At 46.4% G+C, this 13160-nt stretch overlaps 1 protein-coding gene across 2 annotated transcripts; it reads right to left on the reverse strand.

Moving 5' to 3' along the window:
* Window positions 1-4409: 4409 nt before the first annotated feature.
* ZSCAN5C (zinc finger and SCAN domain containing 5C) lies at window positions 4410-7714 on the reverse strand. Of its 2 annotated transcripts, none has more exons than XM_055240000.1 (4): window positions 7331-7714; window positions 6351-6554; window positions 5424-5574; window positions 4410-5155 (listed from the first exon to the last, which is right to left on the reverse strand). In XM_055240000.1, the coding sequence occupies exons 1-4, from the start codon at window positions 7712-7714 to the stop codon at window positions 4410-4412; spliced, it is 1485 nt and encodes a 494-aa protein (XP_055095975.1). The 2 variants fall into 2 exon arrangements, with proteins under 2 accessions (XP_055095975.1, XP_055095974.1); XM_055239999.1 differs by having other exon boundaries at window positions 4410-5158.
* Window positions 7715-13160: the final 5446 nt, after the last annotated feature.

The following is a 13160-nucleotide window of genomic DNA, read 5'->3' on the forward strand; positions in this document are numbered from 1 at the left end:
ATTCAATTCAGTCATCCCTAGCATGGCCCTTTTTGTTGTTGTTGTTTTTTGAGACTGAGTTTTGCTCTGTCACCGAAGCTGGAATGCAATGCTGGGATTACAGGCATGCACCACCATGCTCAGCTCATTTTTATTTTTAGTAGAGACGGGGTTTCACCATGTTGGCCAGTCTGGTCTCGAACTCCTGACCTCAGGTGATCCGCCCACCTTGGCCTTCCAAAATGCTAGGATTACAGGCGTGAGCCACCGTGCCCGGCCGCACTGGGCTTTTTTGAGGTTGCAGTGGTTATCTTGTTTTCACTGTCACATCAGGTAAATCAAGCTCTTGGCTCAGAGCACATAGGTGGATAAGGAGCAGCAGTGCAAAGGCCACCCAGTGCCGCATGTGCCCAGAGCCAAGAGGGGCAGTCCCTGGAGTGGTGCATGCAGCCAGCCACAGTGGGAGGGACCCCCGTGCAGGGTGGGTGGGAGCCAGGAGTGGAGTCTACTTTCTTTAGACTGCGAATGGAGGTGCAGGACTCTCCGTGGAAATGAACTCACTGATCCCCATGAGAGAACAGGAGTTGGAATGACCAGACAATCAGAAAACCGACCTGCCAGACTCAGCCACACACGAGATCACCTGCAGAGGTTTTTTGTTTTTTTTTTTTTTTTTTGAGACGGAGTCTTGCTCTGTCCTGCAGGCTGGAGTGCAGTGGCGCAATCTCGGCTTACTGCAAGCTCCGCCTCCCGGGTTCACGCCATTCTCCTGCCTCAGCCTCCTGAGTAGCTGGGACTACAGGTGCCCGCCACCACGCCCGGCTAATTTTTTGTATTTTTAGTAGAGACGGTGTTTCACCGTGTTAGCCAGGATGGCCTCGATCTCCTGACCTCGTGATCCGCCCACCTCAGCCTCCCAAAGTGCTGGGATTACAGGCTTGAGCCACCGCGCCCGGCCTACCTGCAGAGTTTTATAAACTCTCAGCACAGGGGCCACATCCTCAACCAATCACATCATTACCTTAGGGCTGGACCCCAGGCATTGCTTTTTAAAAAAATATTGAAAAAACTCCTCAAGTGAGTCCAACATGTAGGAAAATTGGGAAATGAAGCTCTAAAGAAATGTCGGATGTGTTTAATGGATCATAGAGAACCATGATTTAAATTAAGTGGGCAGGTGGTATCATCAACACATTTTCTGTGTCTGGAGAAGGATGTTGGACCCAATATCTAAATGGAGAACCACTACCCACCCAACATCCACTCCTTGAATTAAACGGGAGTCTGTGTATATTTGATGGCAGATTCAGGTTTCTACCTCAAGGAATCTTTCTCCTAAATGGACCCGGGTGAGGCAGGATAGGTAGTCAAGAAGATGACCATGTCCTCCAAATGCAGCACCCATGGGGACTGTACAGTCAAAACAATAATCCCCAGCTTTCACTTTCTAATTGAGTTCATTCACACAAAACCATCTACAGAAGGGAGTTTTCCCTGTAGAGAGCATGAACATTTGATTTTACCTGTTCACAAACTGACCCTTTGCTTGTTATAATAGTAAAAACACACCCCTGGGTGGAGACTTAAGATGCTAAAGAGACGTGTGCACAGCTACTGCACCTGTGTGCCCAGGGGACCACCCAGCACATGCTTACTAGTAACACCTCTTCCCACCCCCTTGTGTGTAACCATCCGAGACTCCCATAAAGGGGAGTCTCCCTTGAGCGGGTCTTTGCTGTCTCATCCTTGGGAGCAGCCGGCCCTGAATCCTTGCTCCCAGGATGTCCTGTCTATTCTGCACTTAACTTTCAAAATCCTCTATTTCCTTTGCAATCAGTTACTCTATGCTGCATCTCTTTGCTGTGTGTCTCTTGATTAATTTCCTTTAAATTAAGATGACAAGAACCAAAGTCTTACAAAAGTGGCCTTTAATAAATGAATCCAGCCTATTTGGGAAGGGACCTTTGCAGACCTCTGCAGACTGCAGGACTCTGCCTGTCAGCTCATCCATAAAATGTCCTCCCAAGACCAGCAGCATCAGCACCACCTGAAATGCACATTCTCAGATAATCCCAAACAAGTAAAATCTGAGAAATTGTCACCAAGAGGATCCTAGGGAGACGTGAAAACTCAAGGCAATGTGGTGTCCTGGATGCGGAGGAAGGAAGAGGAGGGCATTGTGTAAACACTAAGGAGGCCTCAGTAAGGTATGGGCCTTAGATCACTGCAATATATCCAGTCAGTTCATCGCTTGTGGCAAATGTGCCATACTAATGTACCATGTTAACAACGGGGGAGGCCGGACGCGGTGGCTCACACCTGTAATTCCAGCTCTTTGGGAGGCCCAGACGGGCAGATCACTTGAGGTCAGGAATTCAAGACCAGCTTGGGTAACATGGTGAAACCGCATCTCTACTAAAAAAATACAAAAATTAGCTGGGTGTGGTGGCACACACCTGTAGTCCCAGTACGTGGGAGGCTGAGGTAGGAGAATCGCTTGAATCCAGGAGGTGGAAGGTGCAGTGAGCCAAGATCGGGCCTCTGCAATCCAGCCTCGGTGACTGAGTGAGGCTCCATCTCAAAAAAAAAAAAGAAAAGAAAACAAACAAACAAAAATAATAGGGGAAATGATGTGGGGACAGTAGGGAGCTCAATGGACTTTAGAAAGCTATTCTAAAACAAATTCTTTTTTTTTTATTTTAAGACTGAGTCTGGCTCTGTCGCCCAGGCTGGAGTGCAGTGGCACGAACTTGGCTCACTGCAACTTCTGCCTCCCAGGCTCAAGCAATTCTCCTGCCTCAGCCTCCTGTGTAGCTGGAACTACAGGCACATGCCACCACGCCCGGCTAATTTTTGTATTTTAGTAGAGATGGGGTTTCGCCATGTTGGCCAGGCTGGTCTTGAACTCCTGACTTCAAGTGATTCCCCCGACTCAGTCTCCCAAAGTGCTGGGATTACAGGCGAGAGCCACCGCACCTGGCCTACAAATTCTATGTTTTAATGCACACTCTCAGGCTCCACCCCTGGCCTACTAAATCAGAAGCTCTGAGTTTGGGGCCCCGCGTCTCTGGATAAACAACGCCTTCAGGATATGGTACTATCACTAAGACCAACTAGTCACCAGAGACTCCGAATGCCTCTGTAGTTCAAGAGTCAAATCGGGAATTTAGAAGTTGCCAAATTTAGGTCACAAAACACACCATCTGGGGCAGGGAGATAAATAGGCAGAGCAGAGAGGATTCGGGGGGCAGTGAAAATATCCCCCATGATACTCCAGTGGTGGATACTCATGAGGCCTGTGTCCAAACCCACAGGATGTACAACACCCAGAGCGAGCCCTAATGAACACCATGGACTCTGGGTGCTGGTGATGTGTCCAGGCAGGCTCACTGATGGAACAGATGCACCGCTCTGCTGGGGATGCTGGGCGGGGAAAGGCAGTGCTGTGTGGGGAGGGAGTCTAGGGGGACTCTGTGCTGTCCAGTGAATTTCCCTGTGAACCTAAAACAGCTCTGAAAAAGAAAGTCTAGAGCCAGGCGTGGTGGCTCACCCCACACCAGCCTGGGCAACAAGAAATCCCATCACTACAAAAAATTATTTCCAAAAATTTGAATATCATAATTATAATAAAGTCTAATAAAAACAATACAGGGCACAGCACTCATGCCTGTAATGCCAGCACTTAAGGAGGCCAAGGCAGGTGGATCACTTGTACTCAGGAGTTCAAGACCAGCCTGGGCAACAAGGCAAATCTTCGTCTCCACAAAAAAAAACACAAAAATTAGCCGAAGTGGTGGTATGATCCTGTAGTCCCAGCTACTTGGGAGGATTAGACTGGAGGATTGCCTGAGCCTGGAAGGTCGCGGCTGCGGTGGACAATGACCCTGCTACTGCAATCCAGCCTGGTTGACAGTGGGAGACCCCATCTCAAAAAAAGGATAGAAAAAAAATAAAAAAGAAAACTATTTAGGATACCCAATAAAGGCTGAGTTTCAGATAAATAATGAATGATTTAGAACAAGCTGATACTAAAGAAAAAAATGTTTATCTGAAACCCAGATTTCCCCAGGCATATCCTGTATTTAATCCGGACACCCTCCTTGGACAATTGTACTTTACAGAAAAACAGTGCGTAACAGCATGTCAATCAGGAGACTCCGTTTTTTGTTACAAAATATTGAAAACTAATAAGATGTTTATTGAAAGAACAGCAACACAAGCCAAAATAAACCTATAACAATAGACATAATGAAACAAAAACCAAAATTCACTGGGGAGGAAAAAGATTTAAACAAACATCCTGGGAATTCCTATCTAGGGCACCCGTCTGTGTGCCGGGCGCCCTTCATGTGTCAAACATCATCTGATAACATCGGTGAAAAATCTTCATTCACACCTCCTTGGTGCAGAAGACAGACCCGATGACAAAGTCACTGTGAAGTGGCTTCTGAATGTGTTTTCTGGTGGCGTCTTAAGGTCGTCGGCCGACCGAAGGCTCTTGGACACTTGGAACATTTGTAGGGTTTCTCTCCGGAGTGGATGCGCTGGTGGTCCTTCAGATTCGCCTTGTAGGTGAAAACTTTACTGCAGTCTTTACATTTGAAGGGCTTCTCCCCTGTGTGGCTTCTCTTGTGACACTTCAAATAGGACTTCTGGGTGAACTGCTTCTGGCAGACGTCACACGTGTAGGGCCTCTCGCCAGTGTGGACTCGCTGGTGATATTGCAGGCCTATGTGCTGCATGAAGCGCTTCCCGCAGAGATTACATTGAAAGAGTCTCTCTCCTGTGTGTGATCTCATGTGGATGGCTAGCTTGCCGCGATACTTAAACCTCTTACTGCACACCTCACATGCAAAGGGCAGCAGTTTAACTTCTCGGCCATCCAGGTGACTGACCGGGCCCGCAGGGCCTGGGGAATAAACTGAATTTATCTCAGCTTGTCCCGGGGATTCTCTGTTGCCCACAGGTGTGGCTTCTCCTTGAGGCTCTTTTTGGGAAATGGAGGAGGCGTCTGGTTTGCTTCTTTTGAGATCTCTCAGATTCAGAGCGTCTCCTCTGCTCCCGCTGTGAGTCGAAGCTTCTCTCTCCACAACGCAGGCAGTAGGTGTGTCAGCATCCACATTTTCCACAGAGGCTATTTTCTGGGGTTCCTTCCCCTCCTTAGCTCCCACCACACCTGCTGGGAGAAGGGATTCCACACACAACAGTTAATAAGGCGCATTTTCAATACACCAAACTCATTGCAACCAAACACTGATGTTGGCTGACAACTTCCCCTCAAGCTCAAGCCTAAGACATTGGACTGTAGGTTTCTGGAGAGTAAGGGATGGAGAGGCTTTGGCAGCTGAGTGCCAACTCCCACAGACATGATAATGCTGGGCCCCCAGCCCCGCACCCCAGAAGAGAGGGGCTATCTCCACACAGGTCTAGGTCTTCATACTTACTGGGACTGTTTGGAAGCTGAGGCTCTGGGGATGTAAGTCCTGAGTTCTCCTCCCTGTCTTCCTCCAGGTCCTTCTCCAAGGTCGGCTTGGGTCTCAGAGCCTTAGGGTCACCTTTCATGACAATAGTCTCTGGCAGCAGGAAGTCCTCTTCCTGACAATGGAAAACCAAGAGCAGTGACTGCTGTGCCTAAACTGGTGGAAGCACGGACATCACTGTCCCTTCCTGACTGGATGCACCAACTCTTCTTATGACACAGATGTGGTGGTTTTCACTGTTTGGTTCTCTGAGCATATTTCTCCCCGCCTTGCCAACGTCTCCCTGCCCCTGACGCTGGAAGGAGCATGACTCTAGGTGGAGGCCCCTCAGCTGTGGCACCACTGGCATTGGGGCTGCCTCACCCTCCTGGAGGGGGCGCTCCTGTGCAGAGCAGAGACCCCACCTCCACCCTCTAGATGCTATTAACACCCCATCACTCCCTATAATGACACACAAGAACATCTCCAGACATGGCCATGTGTCTGGAAAGGCAGAATCAGCCCAGTTGAGAAACACTCCTCAAATTAAGAAATAGGCAATCTGTAGAAAGTGAGTTCCTTGCTGAATTATTACATTAAATGTCTTTGCGGAAACTGGATGGGGAAGGGACCTTCAGTTCATTCATCTGTGACAACTGCCTCCCTCACTTCACTGAGACCATTTCTTACCCCCCACCCTAAATGCTAAAAGCTCTCATGGTACAGGGAAAAGTAGATGAGGCTTCCCTCTCTGTGATGGCTCGGGAATGAATTTTTGGGGATGTATCATGTCCATGGGGAATGGCTCTAATCTTGTCCGGTGCCAAATCTCTCCATCAGTCCAGCGGCCACATGACTTCCTCCTGTTCCTTCTCCCACCTCTGCCCAGACACCAAGGCCTCACACACTCACCTGCCTCCTGGACAGTGCAGGGACCCTGGGCAGGGTCTGCAGCTCTTGGCGGGCCTGGCCTTCCCCCAGACACATGTGGTTCACAGAGGAGACCCGCTGGCTGGACACGTCTCTCGGATCATCTCCGACACTGGCAGGGGCTTCAGCCATCTCAACATCTGAATCCTGCGTAAGATATTCTTTGCCAAGCAAGTTGACTACAGACTGTAGAGAGAAAAAAGACAATCAGACTCACTATGAGAACCTGAAAGTAGCTCTCACATTCCCTGGGTCCTGCCATAATGCTCACACTTTACTGTAATTAATGTTCAAATCTGCCTTCCTGATGCTGAATCAGCTCGGGACACAGTAATCTGTCTGAATTTTTTTCTTTTATAGATAAATACATAAATATGAGTCCTTTAGATGAAAGGTTCTCTAAACCAAAGAGAAGACAAGGAGAAATATTCTGGGTGAATCCAACTCAATTGGCCGATGGTGGGCTCATGTGCAGACCTGGAGGCAGATCCCTGCATCTCTGATACCAACCACTTTCCCTGCCTCACGTTGGGACTTCTGGGCTCCCCTTCAGTTCACTCTAATGCCTCCTTCCCTACGTTCCATCAGGCCTAATATTTTACCAATGTCTTTCTTTCATGTTGACCTCACACAGTGTGTGGGTCCCTGTACCCCCTCTGCCTGTCCATCTCCTGCATCAGGAACTTGCCATCTCAGTACAGCTGATATTTGAATCTGGATGATTATTTGTCATGATGGGTTGTCCTGAGCATTGGAGAATGCTTAGCAGCATCTCCTGTCCTCCCCCTCGTGACAATCAAAAACTGTCCCCAGACACTGCCATATGTCCCTGACGGGCAAACTCTCCTCTACTTGGAAGTCCTGACCTAGAGCAGCCCTTTGGGTCCTCTCGAGTCCAGCTGCACCGTGCAGCCCCCATCCCAGCTCCCCTTCCCTGCACCCATCACGAGGGTCCCACTCACCCATTTCTTGGGTCTTCTGTTATTTCGTAGCAGGTCCTCCAGGTCTTTGCAGCTCTGCACACCGTTCACCTTGACTAAGACCTGGAGCTCCTGGGGCATGGAGATCATGAACTGCTCCATCACCAGCATGTCCAGGATCTGCTCTTTGGTGTGGAGGTCGGGCCTCAGCCACAGATGGCACAGCTCAGTGAGTTTCCTCAGAGCCTGGACGGGGTCCGACTCCTCCGGGCAGCTGAACATCCTGAAGTTCACGTGACAAGTCTCAGGATCACTGTCATGATTTCCAGGTTGAGTTGCTGGGGATGGCATGGACCGTGGTGGCTCTGACCCAGGGCTGTGGCAGGGTCCTCCCTGACCCCATGAGGGTGTGCAATTTGCAGCCATATCTACTGGAGAGTATTTCAATCAGTCTGGGAAAGCTCTTCCAGTAGCCGGTGTCTAATTGCGACCTATCTACACAGGCTGCCCCTGGTTTTTCTCAGTAATAGATTCACTGTTCATTCAGAAGTCTGCAGGGAAAAAAAGCATGAGCTCTGTTAGTTTAAGTTTCTACTCTACCCACCTCTCCCTTCCAAATCCCTCATCCCAATCCCGGACCCCACTTCCCCTCTAGCACTGGACTCAGCACCGTGAAAATCAATCCACTCTGTTATTCTTCCAGCGTCTACACCTGACTACATGTTCTGGGGTAAAATCTGAATGCTCCCCTGGATTCTGATCTCTAGGGGATCATTGTGCAAAGGCTGAATCGGTTTTCCTGCCCATCGAACAACATTGTTTTTGACTGTAAATCAAATAGGATGGTAATGTGAAGCGCCTAAAATCTGATGTAACAATCATGTCCATTCTTTATGTTTTCTTATCATGATAAGATCCAAGGCCAATCGTTAGTCATAATTATGCGATAAGACAAATAAAAATAGTTACAGCATAAGATATTGTCCCACAACAAACCTTCTTAACCCCAGAATTATTCGCTCTAGAGAAGAGACAGCACTAAAGAATCCTATGAGGATTAAGCTTCTACACAGATATTTTGTTATTTTGGTAAAATGCACATTCATAAATTTCATCATTTTTACCCTCTTCAAGTGCACAATTTCATGGGACTAAGACATGCACCATGTTGTGCAACCATCACCACTGTCTAGTTTCTAGTTCCAGAATCATCTCATCGCCCCAAAAGGAACCCCATCCCCATCAGTAATCACCCCCTGCCCACCCACCCCAGACCCCGGCAATCACTAATCTACCTTCTGTCTCTAAGGGTTTCTCTATTCCTAATCTCCAAAACCCCACAGACATCCCCAGTAGACACTTACCTCCTTCCTGACTTCTGCCTCCAACCTCCTCTCTTCTGAGATGTGCTCTCCAACTGGTCTGGAGCTGAACTGTCTATTTATAGAGAATGCCTGGGACTCCAGGCCTCTCTTCCAGTCCCTGGGCCCCCACATGATTGGTTTAGGGCTATAGAATCCATTGAAGGTGATCGGCGTTGATTACATTTCTCAGTGAAACCCCACCCACAGGAAATTAATGTATTTAACATGACTGCTATGCAAATAACATAGGTTTTCCCGCTCTACTGAATTACATTTCATATTTCTGAAGTATTTGGAGGCTTCAGGGACTATAGATCTGCAAGTTTTAACCACTTTGGGTCCCCTCATGGCACAGACAGTAATATCCTAATGAGTAAAGGACCTGTTAAGAGTTGGTTGAATAATATCAAACCAGTGATTTGCTCTAGTTTGAGGAAAGACTTCACATGAGAATGTCAAGATATTGAAAAAAAGGGACAGTCATTGTTGATACATAATGAACAGTAGTGATCATTTTTCACTCTTCAAAATCTGGGAATTGACATGGGAAAGCTGTGCTTGAACTAGGCTAAGTCACTGCTTTGATATCAGCCAACCTACTCTTAGGGAAAAACAGTGGGAACCAGAGAAAGGCACATGGTCCCCACTCTGCATTCACTTTAGGATGATGGGAGGTGGTTTATAGACATACTGAGTGCTCCCTAGTTCTCAACCCCCTCAGTTAGGCCTCTCAAGCAAGAAAAGCCTTAATGGTGGTGTGAATTTTACTGTGTGGATCATGGAGACCATGTGGAATGACAATTAAGTGCACTTTATACTGATTCTGGCTTCAATCCTTAGGAAATCTTAAGCCACTGAATTCTGGAAACTTCCAACTCCCTGTGACTAGAACCAGGGAATGATGACCTTCCTGACATGTTGTTTTGAAGATGAAATAAGATTATGTTGGCTGGATGCGGTGGCTCACGCCTATAATCCCAGCACTTTGGGAGGCTGAGGCAGGCGGATCACAAGGTCAGGAGTTTGAGACCAGCCTGACCAACATGGAGAAACCCCGTCTCTACTAAAAATATGAAAATTAACTGGGTGTGGTGTTGGGTGCCTGTAATCCCAGTTACTCCGGAGGCTCAGGCAGGAGAACCACTTGAACCCGGGAGGCGGAGGTTACAGTGAGCTGAGATCATGCCATTGCACTCCAGCCTGGACAACAAGAGCAAAACTCCGTCTCAAAAAACAAACAAACCAACAAACAAAAACCCAGATTATGTCAGTAAAGTGCCCGACACAAGCTCATTTTGCCAAAAAGTTCTGACACTTATTTCCTGATGCATTTTCTTATACTTTTTGATATTTTTCCTTGTTAAGAATTGAGGCGTTGATAGTGAGTCAGAGTTCAGAATGGAGTTATTAAGTGGAATGAACTGGAATCTGCCTAAAACCACCATCTACCTACCCAATTCCCTCCAGTCCTCTCCTCTTGAAACAGGTCATGTTCCCGTGAGGAATGCCCTTGGCATCTTGGTAGGGATTGAGTTGGATCTGTAGATCTCTATTACAGTGTGGTCATTTTCACAATATGAATTCTTCCGACTTATGAACATGGAATATCTTTCCATTTGTGTGCCCTCTTCATTTCCTCTCATCAGTATTTTATCGTTTTTCTTGTGGAGATCTCCTAGCTGTGTGGATAAATTTGTTTATTGATTTATGTATTTTTAGAGCCAAGGTCTCACTGTGTCACCTTGGCTGGGTGCGATGGAAAACTCATAGCTCACTGCAGCCTCGAACCCCTGGGCTCAAGAGAGCCTCCTGCTCCAGCCTCCTGAGTATCTGGAGTTACAGGCAAGCACCACCACACTTGGCTAATTTTAAAAGATTTTTTTGTAAAGATGGGGGTATTGCTATGTTGCCCAGGCTGCTCTCCAATTCCTGGCCTCTATCCGTCCTTGGTGACTAAGGTCACCATGCTGGTGTTTGCATATCCCTATTCATGGTGTAATTATCACTACAATCAAGCTAATTAATGTATTCGTCAACTCACATAGTGACTATTTTCTTTTCATTATTTATTTATGTCCTTAATTCCTGGGTCAAGCAATTGTCCTGCCAGAGGTTGCGTTGAGCCAAGATCACACCACTGCAACTCCAGCCAGGGTGACAGAATGAGACTACATCTCTAAAAGAAAAGAAAAAAAAGATATCGAAAGAAAGCCAGATGTGGCTCGTGCCTGTAGTCTTAGCTACTAGGGAGGCTGAAGCAGGATTGCTTGAGCCCAATAATTGAGAATTAAACAAATAAATAAGAAGAAGGAAAGAGCATGGTATCTATGTGAGGTGATGGAGATGTTAACTAGCTTGGTCCTGGTGACCAAGCATCACAATGTATACCTGTTTCCAAGCTTCAGCCTGGTGACCTTCATTAATAATAATGTGTGGGAAAGTCTCAGCCAGAGCAAGGAACAAAGGGCATCCAAATTCGGAAGGAGGAAGTCGAATTGTCTCTCTTTGCAAACAACATGATGTCATCTATGAGAACCCCTGAAACCTCCACCGGTAAAACTCTTAGAATTGATAAACCAATTCAGTAAGGTGGCCAGATACTAAGTCGATACGCAAAAATCAGTAGTGTTTTTATACACCAACAACGAACTAGTGGCAAGAAAAAAATCAAGAACGCAATCTCATTTACAAGAGCAAAAGACACCCCAAAAACCTGGAAATAAATTTAACTAAGGAGGTGAAAGATTTCCACAAGGAAAACTATTAAACACTAACGAAAAATATTAAAGCGGACCCCAGAAAATGGGAAGACATGTTCATGGGGGGAAGAATCAACACTGAAAAAGACCATACTATTAATAGACATCTGCAGATTCGATGTGATCCCTACCAAAATACCAACAACATACTTCACAGAAATAGACTGTGGGTTTCCAGAGGGGTAGATTCGGGGGAAGTGGATAGGCCGATGGTGGTTTAGGCAGCTCCCAGTTAATTCCAGTGAATAATTCCTTATTTTTTTTTTTTTTTTTTTTGAGACGGAGTCTCGCTCTGTAGCCCAGGCTGGAGTGCAGTGGCGCGATCTCGGCTCACTGCAAGCTCCACCTCCTGGGTTCACGCCATTCTCCTGCCTCAGCCTCCCGAGTAGCTGGGACTACAGGCACCCGCCACCACACCCGGCTAATTTTTTGTATTTTTCGTAAAGACAGGGTTTCACCGTGTTAGCCAGGATGGTCTCAATCTCCTGACCTCGTGATCCACCCGCCTCGGCTTCCCAAAGTGCTGGGATTACAGGCTTGAGCCACCGCGCCTGGCGAATAATTCCACTCTTAACTCCAACTCATTGTCAACACCTCAGTGGTTAAGAAGGAAAAATATCACAAAGTATGAGAAAATGCACCAGAAAATAATTGTCAGGAGTGTTTGGCAAAATGACCTTTTATTGAGCACTTTATTGACCCAGTCTTATTGCATCTTCAAAACAACACAACAGGAAGGTTCTATTCCCAAGAAGTTTGACGTTCTCAGAGTTAAGCAGCTTAAGATTTTCCAAGGATTTAAACCAGAACCAGTGTAAAATTAACAACCCTTCAAAAAGGTTAGATGAGGTTTCCTCTGAAATTAAAATGAATGAGTCACTACTTGAATGGATTAGTATCATCCAACTGATGTTGTGAACTTCCCAAATTGTAATCTAATCTTGCCTAGCACTTAATTATCATTCCACATTAACTCCATGATCCACACAGTAAAATTCACACCCACCGTTAAGGCTTTTCATGCTTGAGAGCCCTAACTGAGGAGGGCTGAGAACTAGGGAACCCCATATGACCCTCAGTGTATCTATAAACCACCCTCCCATCGTCCTGGAGTGAATGCAGAGTGAGTACCATGTGCCTTTCTCTGGTTCCCACTGCTTTTACATAAGGCTGATATCAAATCAGTGATTTAGTTTAGTTTGAACAAAGCTTTCACATGCCAATTCCAAGATTTTGAAAAAAAGAAAAAAGTAAAAAATTATCACAAACGTTCATTACCTATCAACAATGAGTGTCCACTATTTTCAATATCTTGGAATTCGCATGTGAAAGCTTCGTTCAAATGAGATTAAAAATGAGATTAAATCACTGGTTTGATATTAATCAACCAACTCTATTTTGAATTTTTCTTTCTTTTTTTCTTTTTTTTTCATTTTGTTTTAATAAGCGAAGTCAACCAGCTCTTTACACATCCTTTACTTGTTAGGATATTACTGTCTGGCAGGAGGGGACCCAAAGTGGTTAAAATTGCGGATCTATATTTTCTGAGGCCTCCAAATACTTCAGCAATATGACAATTAGTAGAGCGAGAAAACCTATATTATTTGCACAGTAGGCATGTTTAATACATTAATTTCCTGTGGGTGGGGTTTCAGTGCGAAATGTAATCAACGCCGATTACGTAAAATAGACTCTATGGCCCTAAACCAATCACGCGGAGGCGCAGGGAACCGGAAACGGGGCCTTCCG

The sequence above is a fragment of the Symphalangus syndactylus genome, chromosome 13 (assembly GCF_028878055.3).
Source record: "Symphalangus syndactylus isolate Jambi chromosome 13, NHGRI_mSymSyn1-v2.1_pri, whole genome shotgun sequence".
NCBI lineage: Eukaryota > Metazoa > Chordata > Mammalia > Primates > Hylobatidae > Symphalangus > Symphalangus syndactylus.